Source organism: Augochlora pura, chromosome 7 (assembly GCF_028453695.1).
Source record: "Augochlora pura isolate Apur16 chromosome 7, APUR_v2.2.1, whole genome shotgun sequence".
Classification (NCBI taxonomy): domain Eukaryota; kingdom Metazoa; phylum Arthropoda; class Insecta; order Hymenoptera; family Halictidae; genus Augochlora; species Augochlora pura.
The window spans coordinates 27,619,042-27,633,940 of NC_135778.1; the positions used below are offsets into that span (position 1 = coordinate 27,619,042).

Here is a 14,899-nt window from a genome sequence, read left to right on the forward strand (position 1 = left end):
CTGAAATCGAGCAATAAAATCAGCGGAGGCTGTGCGCGGGACGAGTTCAATTTAGCGTCTCGATATCACCGTGATAACAATGTTTCAAATGCTGTTGCAATGCATAGGTGATTTCCAATTTGCCAGTTCGACACACCTGAAAGTGAAAACTTCCTGCGCGAGCGGTAGACTCGGCCAATTATTTCGCTTCTACAGCTCGGCGTATGATGACTGCATTTTTTTATTGTAGAATATCGGGAACAATGGTCAATCGGTTAATTTATTCTAGGTGGTCGATCAAATAGAATATTCTTTGGATGATCAGACGAGGAGAACATCATGCCACTAGGTAAACAAGTAGAATATTTTCCGGATGATCAGACAAGTAGAATATATTGAAGATGATCGGGCAAGTAGACTATTTTCGAGATAATCAGACAAGTAGATTATTCTATGGATGATCGGACGAGGAGAATATCTTGCCACTAGGTAGACTAGTAGAACATTTTCTAAATGGTCAGATAAGTAGAACATCTTACCACTAGTTAGATAAGTAGAGATAAAGTCAGATAAATAGAACATCATATGACTGGTCAGACAAGTAGTCTATACTCTAGATAGAAAACAGTAGAATATTTTCTAGACGGTCCGACAAGTAGAATACTCATTGTCTGATCAGACGAGTGACATCATGTCAGTAGTTAGACAAGTCAAATATTCTTTGGTTTATCAGATAAGTAGAATATTTTATGTCTAGCCAGACAAGTAGAACATTATGTGACTCATCAGACAAGTAGAATATTTTCTAGATGGTTAGAACAGTAGAGTATACTCTAAACAGTCTGGGAAGTATAATATACATATATTGGTCAGACGAGTAGAAAATTTTGTGACTAGTTAGACAAGTATTGGTTGATCAGACAAGTAAAATAACCATTAATTGATCAGACCAGTAAAATAATCATTAATTAATCAGACAAGTAGAATAATCATGATTGATCAGGCAAGTAGAATACTTATGATTGATCAGACAGGTAGAATATCTAATGAGAGGCCAGACAAGTAGACCACCTTCCACTGTTCAGACAAGTAGATTTCCCATAACCGATCAGACAACTACAGTATTTCGTGGCTGACATGCCAAGTAGACTACCCGCTATCTTATCAGACCAGTCAAAACTCCATCGACTGATAACGCAACTACAATGTCATACCTTCGCGGGAGATGCCATTCCTGGCAAGTCTCAGAACATTTGATCATCATTCACCCGACTCGGTAGCACATCCACCCAGGGTAGTCGAACACCAAATATTCCATAAGCTCTATCAGTTAACTACTCACTCTAAGAACACCTCGGAATCGCTTCTGGGCAACACCAACCTCGGCAGAACGATCGCCTTCTTGCGCCTGGTCTTGAGGGTTTGCATGGAGAACTGGAATTCCGAGGACTGTACCGGCGAGTGCGGGCTGAGTATGGTGATCTTTCTGTCGCTGCCACCTGGACTGGTCAGTGAGAACACGTTGGACGGAGGTGGCAGGCTCAGGTGCTGGGGTATCTTTCTTTCGAGGCCAGTGTTGGCGAACAATCCTCTTCTGACTTCAGCGTTTAGGCTCTCCTCCCTGTGGAGGTTGTCGCTGCTCTTCGACTCCACGGTGGTTATCTTCCTGGCGTCCTTCGTGGAGGTCAGAAAGCTCCTGTACTGGCTCTTGGAGGTGGTCATGTGGGACTCGGAGCTTAGAGAGAGGAACTCCAGGGATCTGGAGTCCTCGCCGTAGCGGTCGTCGGCGCTCAGGAAGTTCCTAGAGGACCTCAGGCTTTCCATGGACCTGGCCGATATCTGTCCGCCGGTGGTAGCGGTCAGCAGGTGTTGCTGGCTCGGCTTCTGAAGCTTGGTCAGGCTCTTGACCTCGGGCTCGTAGTCCTCCTGGCTGGAGGACGACTGGGGACTCCGATTGAATAGGCCGATGCGCGTGCCAGAGAACCTGGACACCTCCTCCCTCACGCTTAAATTGGTCTTGGTCACCTGCCGGTTCACCAGCAGCGACTCCGCCTCTTCCGGCACGTCCAGCGAGTGCCGGTCGTGGCCCGAGATCCTGTTGCCTTTCTCGTCGGTGACCACGGGCTCGGGAGTCTCGTCGTCTTTGGGGATGTTCTCCACCTCGCTCTCCGAGGCGCACTCCATCGTGTCGGACTCCGTCGACCTCTTGCAAGTCTCCAGCCTGGACAGCCTCGAGGAGGACACCAGAGTCCTGGTCCGCGACTGCTGACGGGACATCTTGCTCACCAGCGTTATCGACTCCCTTTTCTCTTCTGTCTCGTCATCGTCCATTTTCCGCGGCGATCCGGCCGAGGATTTCTCGACGGCCCCTCTTCGACGGGAACCAGTAGGCTACGGAGGATTTCGGAAAGGCTCAATGCTCGCCCTTTATCCTCAGGTCTTGCCGCCAACGAGGGTAATCGGATTCCGATTCCTCCCGGACCGACTGAGTCATCCAACCGAGGAACCGCTCCCCCGCTGCTCGCTTCCTCTACCGCTGAATCTCCTATGCTATCTGGATCGACCGCGAGCGGCCTGGCTGAAAGAGTTAACGATAGGGTCGGATCGTGAGCTTAGGGTATCGGCCGAACGATTTGGAGTACCTTCGATCACCGTTCCTCGACTGCGGCCGCGAGAGCGATTTAGATCGGTCGTGATAGAGTGAACTGGAGGTTCGTGGTGTCGGGTAGGTCATGGGTCACGTTTGACCCCGAAAACTTGCGCCGGCAGTCTATAGAGACTGACCTTGAGTCAGGGTACAATGAGGCAGGTCTTGGATCAACTTTGGTTCTAGCCTAGTTTCTTAGAAGAACTTTAATTCCTAGCATGTGTAACGTCTATTTACGACTGTAAAGCCTAATCTATCGTATAGTGAACTGGCGATCGGGTCAATTCTGACCCGAGGATAGAAACACGCGGAATTCGTGTTTTCCGCATTGAAAATTGACGAGTGTGAAGAGAGTTACTTCAAAGTGCTGTAACTTCGCGACAAAAAATCGGAGCTTCCTGTATCTATTTTTAAATTAAAGAAGAAAGATCGAGCTTTATTTGATTGGAAACGGCACGTATAGAGAAAATTTTTCAAACTATGTGCATTTTGTCAAAGTCCGTGCATTTTGCCAGACTTTGTAATTTTTAATACGATATACAAAGCCTCACATTCAACCAAATATAGCGATGAAGGCGCATGATAATTAAAATCCAAAAAGACCATCTCAAAGCACAGATTTTAAGCTTTAATTTAAAAAAAAGAATCATCACTCGACAATAATTTTTCATGAAGTTGGCACCTGTCAAAGTTGACCCACTTTCACCCAAAATGTATCTGTGCTTCAATTTTTTCAGCAATATATATCGCAGAGTAATAATAAATATCTGGGTCGCCAGCGACCCGGGGACGAGAGAGTAAGTAAGAGGGCTCGAGAAACTATCGGTGGCATCCTCGTTAGCGTAATAGGATCAGAGGCTAGATTTGTTTCAATTTTAAACGGCGAATCAATTGCCGGGACTATTAGACGGCCGCAGGTAAGCATTTCGGATCGCAGGAAATTAGATTGTCGTCGTAGGATTGCGGTAATCGCGTTAACCGGACCACGAGGAATATCCGTGGGGGATCGATACTAACGACGATTGGATCGACGACTGATGCGAAAGCGATCGGTTTCCCGGTTCGAAGTCCGGCCGTGCAATTTTTTCACGGTTTAATGGAACTGGAAGGCCGCCAGCGACGAAACCTCGACGCACTGGCTGCTTTGCGCCGGTGTAGCCGCGGAGGAATTAATTCCGGTGCGCTCTCGTTTGTTTTTATAATTTCATCTCGCCGCTCGTCGGATCTCGACGGAGCCGAATCCCTTGGCGTCCACCTTGGAGGGAGAGCGCAACTGGAGGTTTTATTAAAAAATCAGAGCCGTAGAAACGGTACTTTCCGCTAAATATACGGTAACCGATAAAAGAACGAGGCGGAGCGAAAGAAATACAAGAAGAAGTTGCTGAAACGTAATATGGCTAGAAATCCACTCCAGAAGTACTGTTATAAATAATTTAGAACGCGATTATACAGACGTCGAGACGTATGAAAAATACAGCTAGTCTTGTAAATTTTTGATGTGTATATTATGCGAAGCTATTCTCATTTTTATTGAAAAATAAAATAAGATTGTCGCTATTTTTGGCAGAAGAATTGTCAGCATTTGATCAGCTGCTACTTTGTCAAAAGTTTTGTAAAATTATGATTTTTGTTTTAAATTAAAGCTTGAAATCTCTACTTTGCGACAATATATTTTAATTTTTAATATCTTGCTTTCCTGTGACGTCCAATGAGATTTTTCTACCTGCTTCATCAGTCCAACTAATAGCAAGATTAAAAAGAGTATTTCAGAACAGAAAGTTCAGAACAATTTGAAAATTTATTATACAATTTTTAATCGACCGAGAATATATTATTTCGACGTTGTTAAACTAGCAATTGAAAGAAGTTAACAATTGATTTTATTCAGAATTAGAGCTTCGCTCAATATTATTACCGATAGATTCATATGTCAGAATTTAATACTTAATAACAATTAACAAAATTAATATAAAATATTCGTTATTGTCTAGTAAACTACTTCCTTCATCACATAAAAATAATGCACGTCATGTAGACCCTTTTGGAAAAAGTTATATCGTTTTAAAGTGAATCAAAATATCTCTGTATCTATTTTTATACTCGAATGTTTATTTTTCCGGGTTTGTTGGGTATGTTGGACAATGTCCGGCTAGATCAGAGTACCGAGTTAAGTTTAGTCCGCGGCTTATGGGGCCATGTCGTTCCCGGCGTCGCTAGCACGCAAAACATCTTCCGAGCTGAGTACAAACAAAGATGCAACGCGGGCGGATAAATCGCGCGTCGCGGCGGAGGCGATTTACAGGGGTCATCCGACGGTGATTCACGACCGTGTCGGCTCCGAAATACTTCTGACACTTCACTCGGGCCGCCGTGAGCCCGCCTGGACCGCCCGCTTACATTGTAATTAGATTTGTTGCAGCGCGCGGAGTGAATTATCCCCGACAGCTTCTGCCTGCTCGTAATCGCCCGGCGGAACCGAGAAAAACCGTGCGAGCTGCGCGCAGCCTTTCTCCGTCCCGACGCCAGTATATCACAGCGAAATTCTTCATAAATGCGGATTACCGTCGCCAACAATGTTATACTGCTCGGACAAATTTTTAATGAAAATAGACAATTTTTTGACAGACTGTAACGCCAAGAAAAATCGTTCTTGGGGAAATATTGGGCAACTTTGACTAACGATAACTTCGCGAAAAATTGTTGCGCGAAGATGATTATTTTTTTAAAGTGAAGCTTGTAAGTTTTAATTTAAAACAGTATATTTGAATTTTAAGTTTTACGAAGCGTCAGCGTTGTAATAATTTATATATGAGACGATGTTAAATATTGTCGTCATATTTGAAATTGCCAAGTTTGACAAATTGCACGGCCTTCGTAAAATTGCACGGACTTTGTAAAATTTTGTTAAGAGACGCTGTTTACACTAAAATAAAGTTCAATCTTTCCCCCTTTAATTTAAGAAAAACTAACCGTAGCTACGATTTTTTCCGCAACTTTACAGTACCTTAAAGTAACCCTTACCTAACGAAGCGATTTTCGACATGACAAACATGGCTCCACATTTAAATACCTACAGTGGCGTAGGCGCATCGAACTTTAAATCGAGAAACGGTATATAAAAATACAGGTTTCAAGCTTTAATTCAAAAATAATTTCATCGTTTTTCAATCACATTTGTCTATCCTATTTTTTTTTTTTTTGATTCGCGAAAGTCTGTCCGCCAAATTTAAACAATCGAACGCTTCGTGCTCGGAGCATTGAAAAAATCGTGCAATTTTCAGCAATTAATCTCGGTGATAAATAGTCGGAACGAGGTCGTGTTTGGTCTCGAAAGTGTCCGGAACCCAGATTTAGAAGAGGAGGCCCAGGGTGCCGGGGTCTCCCGCCGCGGCTCGGCGACGAATCTAGACCGAATGCGTCCGTGTCTCATAATAACGAATACATTTCCATGGTCCGCGCTATAATTAGACGACGCGGAGGAGCTCAAAGCCACCGGGGCATTCCTACCGGCAGACGTCAACGCCTCTATTGTCGACGTTCCCCTTCAAAAGGGAGCATTGTCGCTCGCGCGCGCCGGCTTCGAAGCCCCGCTCGGATTCCCGATGAATTAGCCGATCTAATTCGACGCCAGACAATCTGCTCTTTTGCTTTTATCAAGGTGCCGTTCATACGCCCACTATACTTAGCGAACGGAATGCGCGACTGTTTAATTGCGCCGCCTTATCACCGGAAACCTGGCGGCCCGGTATAATTCTGCACGGGGTGGCACAGAGTTTCCCGGAACAGTTTTGCTATATTTTCTGCGTCTTGCAAACTTTTTCGAGGATTTATTGCAGAATTTTTTTTATTAAACTTCAAATAGAAGTTAAGGATTTAAAATTCCTAAAATATGTGAGAAGTTTCTGTAGACTGTAAAGATATTATTTTAAAAAATTGTTGACGATTTGTGGAAGTTTTAGTTGAGCAAATAAAAAATTTGTAGCATTTAATCATTGATTTTATCGAGGCGTTATCCAACACGTCCAACGTGTGATCAATTTATAATTATCCATTTAATTATTTAGTAAATTTAATTTACGTCGGTTTCATAAATGACTTAATATTATGCTCGTTAAAATAATTAATTATTTTAACAAGACAATTTCATCATTCAGTCTACTGTATTATTTAATTAATTTTCATCATTAGGATTTATCATACTTGTAACTAAAATTCATATAGAAATTAATTGTTTCTTTTTACCAAGGCGCCATTTATCCTCCATTGTAATATTATTAAATTTATACGTAAAAATAGAACGATTAGCGATATATTGTTTATATAAATTTTATACGAATTGGGAAATTCCCGAGAAATTCGAACAGAAAACTCCGTTTTTTGTTTGCCGACTATTCAATTCCGCTGACAATGAGTCGGAGGTCTGGGAATCGAATGAAACTGCGGCGATACACGGTCCTATCAGTAGTCCGAGAAATTCAGCCGTGCCCAACAGTTTAAAATTTAATCCCGCAAATTCGAAAACTCCGAGGGCAGCCCGGATTTACCTGGAAATTGTAGTTTTCTCGTGGTTCGCGGGAGCCTCCGTGGCTCGGCGGCGGTTTGTTACCCCGTGAAACCTCGATTACCGGCGGCCGCCTTGAAGGGACATTTATAATTTCGCGTGGCACGGATGTTTCGTTACAATAAGAATGGATATGGAGCACGCATCCAGACGGATCAATTAATCACGGCGTCTCGGATCGTTAATAAATGCCAACTTCACGGTGCACCGAATCCCAGACTGAATTTATACACTGCTCAAAAATGATAAAAATTGACCAACTTTCGCCGACGAGAACTCCGTGACAAATCATTGCAGCAAGATGACTCTTTCTGTAAGTTGAAGCTTGAAATCTGTAGTTTAAGACAATTCCTTCGATTTAATGTTCGATATATGCTCACTGTTGTAATTATTTAAATATGAAGCCATGTTTATCGTATCGAAATTTGACAAGAATGACAAGGGTTGTTTTAGAGTGCTATAACTTTGCCTATAAAAATCGCAGCTATGTTTAGTTTTTCTCAAATTAAAGGGGAAAGAGTGAACTTTATTTTAGTATAAATGGTGTCTCAACAAAAAAATTTTACAAAGTTAATACATTTTTTTACATTTGACAATTTTTAATGAGGCAAGTACGTTCAACATGGTTTCTTATTTAAAGAGTTACAGTGATAAGTTTGCATCAAACTTAAAGTGCAGAAAGTTATTGTAAAATGGAGAATTCAAGCTTTAATCTAAAAAAATAATCATCCCTTTACAATGATTTTTCACGAAGTTATCGTCAATCAAAGTTAATCAATCTTTATCCAGAATTTGTTCTATATTTTTGTCGAGCAGTACACTACATTTTCACTTATAAATGTTGTTAAAAAATAAATTTCATGTCGTATACCTTGTTAACAAGATAACACACGTATATCTATCATAGCGTAATCAATTACGTTAAGGGCACCGCTCAGCTGACAAATGAAACAACGACTACAACTTCATCTTCTTCAACCCCTTACAACAGCAATGAAATAATCGCGAAGTATAGTTGACATAACCTCGAGAAACCAATTACTCCAGCACCACTCAAGGAAGAGAATTTCCCGCTTTAATTTTTCCGCGGCGAAGCCAAACAAGCCTAACTCGGCGACAATAATCCTGAGATGTCAAAACAGCGTGACCTATTCCGTATGATATTTGCCAGTAGTGGTACAGTTCACGACCTTGGCCTAACCGCGCGTACCACGCTTACTGTCCTCGGGATGTTACAATGTCAGTCGGTTGAAACGGAGTTACGCGCGGAAGATGTTTGTGCACCGGGACGTCCTAATTGCGACCGTGTTTGCAGAAACGTCCGCACGTCCGCCGGCCCATTGAAATTGAAGGCGAAGGGAACGATCGCTAACGAACATCATATTAATAGAGCGGATCCAGTTCAAAGGAGCGATAAATAACGCCGGTGCCAGGAGATCGTGCCAGAAATCGGCGGAAATTCTTTCGGTCGAGCGTAAATGGGCTCGACCTCTACCGATTTAACGCTTAAGGAGCAAGAAGACGTCCATCGTCCGGCATTTAACTGCAAGCGGAGATTTATCGCCGTCTTGCGGCCGCTGAAACGGCGGCGCGGGTTCTCGGTCGAACGGTTTCTCGCATGTGTCGCGTGATTTCGCTCCGCCTACGAACGCAATTAACGACCTACGAACTTCGCTGTCCGATTTTATTGCGATTTAGTCGGTTTACTTGCTGTCGAGTCTATCTTATTGTTTCATTATTCAGGGAATTTTGATATTCTGTCTATTTTGTTATTCGGCTGATTTTATTGTAGGGCCGGGTTTGTTGTTTAGTAATTCTATTATACAGTCGAGTTTATTGTTCAGTCAACTTTGTTATTCAATTTTATTCGGTTTCGCTGTCGACTCTATTTTATTGTTTCATTATTCAGTGAATTTTGATATTCAGTCTATTTTATTACACAGTCGAGTTTATTATTTAGCAATTTTATTGTTCAGTCGTGTTTATTATTCAATTTTATTATCCAGATAATTTTTGAATTATGTCAATTTTCTAGATGAGCCCATTTTATCAGCTCAGATTTATTAGAGTCAGTTTTATTATTCAGTCTACTGTATTATCGTGACATTTTGTTATTCAGTCAATTTTATTATTCAGTTTATTGTATTACCGTGACAATTTTGTTATTGATCTTGTAACTGAGTTACTTTTATTATTGAGTCGATTGTATTTTCTGGTTAACCATTTTATCAAGATGATTTCATTATTGAGTCAATTTTATTTTCGTCTTAATTAGTACGTCAAAACAATCTTATCCTTGAATCAGTTTTACTCTTCAGTCTATTGTATTATATCATCAATTTTATTATCGAGTTAATATTTATTATTCAGTCAATTTCATTATTCAATCAATTTTATTATTCACTCAATTTCATTATTCAATCAGTTTTATTATTCAGTCAATTTCATTATTCAATCAATTTTATTATTCACTCAATTTCATTATTCAATCAGTTTTATTATCCAGTCAATTTCATTAATGTATCAATTATATTATTCAATCTCATTACCGAGACAAATTCAAACTTCAACGAATTTAGCTACCCAGTCGATTCGTTCATCGATGAAATTCTATTATCGACTCCGTTTTATTATTTAATGAACTTTATTGCTCGTGACAATTTTCGAATTTTATCAGTATCGTTATTGAGTTAATTTTCTCTATTGAATCAGTCTTCTGAACGAGGTACCGAAGCAGTAGGAATGTCGCGTGCTAGGCAGAAATTACTGCTCCATTGTTTGACTCGCCGTGTAATTATTATTAGGACAGTTTCGCCTGCAACATTGTAGCACGCAGGGAAATGTGGCAAGGTGAGAAGTTTGTCGAGTGTATCCCGCGCGTCGGTCCCCCACGCAGGTCTCGGACGAGGCAAATCACGGGGCCATTAGCAGAAGTTGTTTTCACGATAATAACAATCCAACTTTCCGAATAAAGTTCGCGGGGCAGCCACTTATCAGATCCAAGCGCGGGCGACGTTCGCGTATTGGAAACCGTGAAAACGCGATAAAGCCTCGAGATTGCATGCCCCATTGCATTCAAATCCACGCTTGCTCGCAGTTTACCTTATCGATTCGCTCTTAAGAACGGCGAGCTTTTACGAAAATTGCTCGGAGGGGGGGGGGGGGGGGGGGCCCCCCGCACAAACCCCAAAAAAAAAAAGGGGGGGGGGGGGGGGGGGGGGGGGGGGGGGGGGGGGGGGGGGGGCACCTCTTCGAACACGCACAGAAATCAAAATTGTGATGGTGATGATGTTCGGGCGTATCTTGCAGGTGAGCCGGGCCACCTTGTGGGACAAGTGCAACAATGAGGAAGGAATGTCGCTTGAATATTGGAGGAACCTTCGCCGAATGAGATCGAGGTTAGGTGATAGGTCAAGGGTTAACTAAATTCGTCTGTTAACCTTCCAGGTATCTTCATCGCGAGATCAACAGGGTATTCGTATTCAATTTTTCCGAATTTTTTGGACGAGAGATAGGGGATGTTGTGGCTCAATAATTTTATACACGTTTTCATCAATGTTCGAAGAGTGAATTAAAATTTTTTGGAGCCGCAGTAACATTGTTATTATAAAGTTGCAGAGGTCTAAGTAACATTCGAGACAGCAAATTAAATTCTGCACGGAAGATATTCGTAATATTAGGTAATTCGTATTCAATTGTTGGGAATTTTTTTACACGAAGCAGACCGAATACTACAGTCTAAAATTATACAAGCATACTAAGCAACATTTATAGGATAAACTAGAATTTTTTGGAGCAATGGTAACAATTTTCTTGGAAGATGCAGCGAAACTGAAGAGGCACTGAAACTTGAGTTACTCGGAAACGTTCCTGACGAAATCCCTCTTCAAAGAGAATTTTTCGAACGAGAACTACAACATGCTATACTTCAATATTTTATATACATTTTAAGTAACATTCCAAGAATAAATAAAGATTTTTTGAAAAAGAAATTTAAATTCTGCAGATAGCTTCCATTACTAAACTCAACTTTTCATGATTTTTTAAAATGTATATAATGAATATATAACTCTAAAGTTCGTACATTTGTCAAATAACATTCGAAGAATGCATTAAAATATTTCGAAGCGATGGTAAAAATATCCTAAGAAGTTACATGGTTAACGAGAGACGCTGGAATTCGAGGGCCGGAGTCGTCGTCGTAGATAAGCCGAAGGAATTTCAATTTCCCTCGGTACTATCAACCGAGGTTCTTTATCATAACAATCCCGTCTCCACGCGAGACCGCCGTTCGACTCTGCCGGATGATTTAGCGGCTTGGTAGGCCCAGGACAGCAGCTGGCTCGGCCGTATTGCCAAAGTTCTAGGTCAGCCGGAGCAGCTCCGGCTCCGCGAACTGGAATCGTCGCGATAATATGTAACTCCGTGACTGCAGCCGGCTGCATACATCGATCAAACCTTCGGAAATTTGTTTGCACGCACGGCTTAATCATCGACGTTCGATAGTTTACAGTCGCCTGAACAGGCCGCTGCGAAACTTATCCCGAAGCCGGCTGCTTATCTTGAGCAACACTCGAGACCACAGCTCGTCTTCCAGCTATAAATACAGTCGCGGCGGCTGCTCTCAGCGCCGGACACGATTTTATTCCAATTTAAAACACTCGGTTTCGAACGCGCGCCACACGCGATCGAGCGCATAAAGATTATCCCATTAAGTTAATAACCCGGCGCGGCTCGAGGAAAATACTCGTCCGTTTATTTGCGATGGCGACATTGTAGAGCGGTCCGTTCATCCGCCATTAGTTAATAAGGGTATTCAGAAAATTTGCGGGACGCCGGTGAATTTTCATTCTGTTCGGTGACGGGTTTGAAAAATTAAGAGGGACGCTGTTTATGTTATTTCAATGTTTTTAAATTGATAATTCTTTAAATACCGTTGGAACTTTAAATTGCAATACTAGAGGTTGTGACAAGATATGACACTTTTTTATTGGCCACGCTTCTATTACATTAGCCCCGCCTCTTTTGAATTGGCGCCGCTCTTTTTATTAGCCCCTCCCTTATTTGCAATAACACCATCTTCTTGTAAAGCCTCGCCTGTTTTATATGGATACCGCATTTTTGTAGTAGCCCCATTTCTTTTGTATTGACACCGCCCCTTTGTATTAGCTCCACCTCTTTTATACTGCCACACCCTTTTTTTATGAGCCACGCCTCTTTTGTAACGACACTGACCTTTTCTATTAGCGGTTCCTATTTTATTTTCTCCTTCCTATTAACACCGCCTTTTTATATTAGCCCCGCCTCTTTTGTATCGACCACGCCCCTTCCGTGTCAACTCCTCCTCATTCGAAATCGCGTAATTGACAGATTCTTGAGGTATCAATATTGCAAGGAAGGACACCGGGAGCAGATAATCGTCGCCTCGGAAGGTGTCGGAACGCTTCCGCGACTAATCGATTCATCGGAGCCGCCGAGGCGGAAGGCTTTTGATGGCCGCGCGACGCGATACCCCGCGAACAATACGTTAATTATGAAAATCACCGGCTCCGAGACCCCCTCGGCCGATCGTCGTCCAGAGAAATTGCCCTGATCCCGTTTCCGTCAGAAATTCGAGTAGACAATACCGTGTCCTTCGCATCGATATCCGGTTTCCACGGTACTTTCGCAGTTTCGTTTCGATGGCCGCGCGGAAATTCGAGCGAAGAGAGTCTGAAAAGGTGAATCCTCTCGTATTTCGGTCGCCTTTAACGATATGACTGTCAACCGACGATTTTTCATTTCCCCGGGAAATCGCTAATCAAATCACGGACGCTGCAAAAGTCCGAAACTCGTCGATATTAGATCTAAATACCTATTACGGAACACTTTGCATGCGATATTAACCCTTTGCACTCGGTTGTCCCCTCCCAGGGGACATCGTAATACTAATATATGATTAAACATTAAAGTTTATTAGCGATTTGCAACTATTTCTCGATGTCTACAAATTCATATAAATCGAATATTATTATAACAATATTATATATACATATACATATATACATATATATCGTATACTATATAATAATATAAATGTTTATAAGTGCTGGTAGGTAACATCCATGATGGCGCCGTATGCAAAAGGTTGCCGTTGGTTTTATCGAAGAGGTTATTTTTGAATATTTAGACTACTGTTCGATGGTTTGATGTTTTTAGGAGACGCTATGAACATTGAAATATTTATTTAACACGAATCCGAGATAACATCGGTGAGATAATGAAATACGTTCGTGGCGAGTACGAGATATTATCGAATACTGTGAAACATATATATATATATATATATATATATATAATAAAAAAACACAAGCACAATCTATCGAACAGCATTATAAATATTACAATGTATAAAACATAGTAAACAATATAAAGTGTATTGGGTCATGTCTGTCCACCTCTCGTAGTAATATTTCTGCTATTGTTTCAAGAATCGACCGGTGTTTTCTAACAGGTTTTACCTAAATTGTTAATTCACTTTTCGTTGTCATTGTTATCAATGTCCTTCGGTTCTCTTCGATGGCAAAGAAAGATGTTCCGCCCCGTTTCCGAATCGCGGATGTCGAATGCTTTCTTAAGGTATCTCGAAACGTCGGATCCTCGGGCAAAGAGAATTTTTCTGGCCATGAATAAGCGCGTTTCACGGAGGAACTGTCGCAGGCTTCGGGACAGCGGTTGCAGGATTTAAGCTCGGTTCACCATCGCGGTCGTTTGTTAGAGTTACCAAGGGATTCCGCTGACAGTCTCCCTAAAATCCCGGAAACCATCGCGTAGGTACGGGGACTGAAATTCCCTCCGGGCAACCCCTCATCGCATCCTCGAGTTTGATAACTTCCTCCTACGTCGATGCAGGATGCGGGGGGGGAAATAAAATTCCATCAACGATAAATTCTTTTACCGGACGATAACAATGGAATTATGTTACCGTCGACGTCGACGCGACGCGCAAATTGGTTTTCGTTCGTGCCATTCGATTAGGCCGCTCAAAGAGCAACTCAATGCAACTATAACGCGGAGTTGGTTACAGGGCGGAGATCAGATTAACAGACACCGTTCTCTGTTTCTTCCGTCCCATGTTGCAGGAAAATTACAAAGAAACATCCGTATACATTCGGATCGATCGGATACGTCGTTCTAATTTTTGTCAGAATTCTCTACCGCGTAATCGATTCGTTTGAAAACCTAGAAGTTCGGATGTATCGACGTTTCGCTATGACCGCGATTCCGCTAGCGAACTACGGTATTTGATAAAAAAAATTGATTCCGCGCGGGGAAACTTTTGCAAAACAAATCGGAGCACCGTGCACCGTCAGAGAGATGGTCCGTGAATTTTTTCCAAATTTTCCGTCGAGGCTATCGATAGAAATACACCCTTAAACTATCCACCCCCGTGATAGAAACATCGACTTTTGGCAGAGAGACGGATTTCGTTGAACGACGCGCTCGATTAAATGATCTCCGTATCAAGGTATAAACGAAAGTCGATACGTTTGCCAATTTCCCAAGATAATTCCTCAGTCGCTCCTTTCAGCACCCGAGGGCGGGGAAACGCGCGGCGATGTCTCGCAAAGAAGAAACGTCAAGAAGAACCGGAGAAATAGCTTGTTCGAAATACAAGGGGTCCCGCCGATTTCTATTTTCTTATTTCCCGTATCCTTTTCATCCCCGCGTAA

At 42.1% G+C, this 14,899-nt stretch overlaps 1 protein-coding gene across 10 annotated transcripts in view; it reads right to left on the reverse strand.

Annotated features, from left to right (window-relative positions):
• Positions 1-14,899, reverse strand: part of Dnc (phosphodiesterase dunce) — a 467,245-nt gene that overhangs the window by 192,888 nt on the left and 259,458 nt on the right. For 4 of the 10 annotated variants that reach the window (XM_078188075.1, XM_078188073.1, XM_078188072.1 and 1 more), the window contains exon 2: positions 1,322-2,557. The exons of 5 other annotated variants lie outside the window; for them this stretch is intronic. In XM_078188075.1, the coding sequence (XP_078044201.1) occupies positions 1,322-2,310 (989 nt within the window). In that variant the 5' untranslated portion in view covers positions 2,311-2,557. The remainder of the gene's footprint in view (positions 1-1,321; positions 2,558-14,899) is intronic. One more of the 10 variants, XM_078188074.1, reaches the window with a different exon arrangement.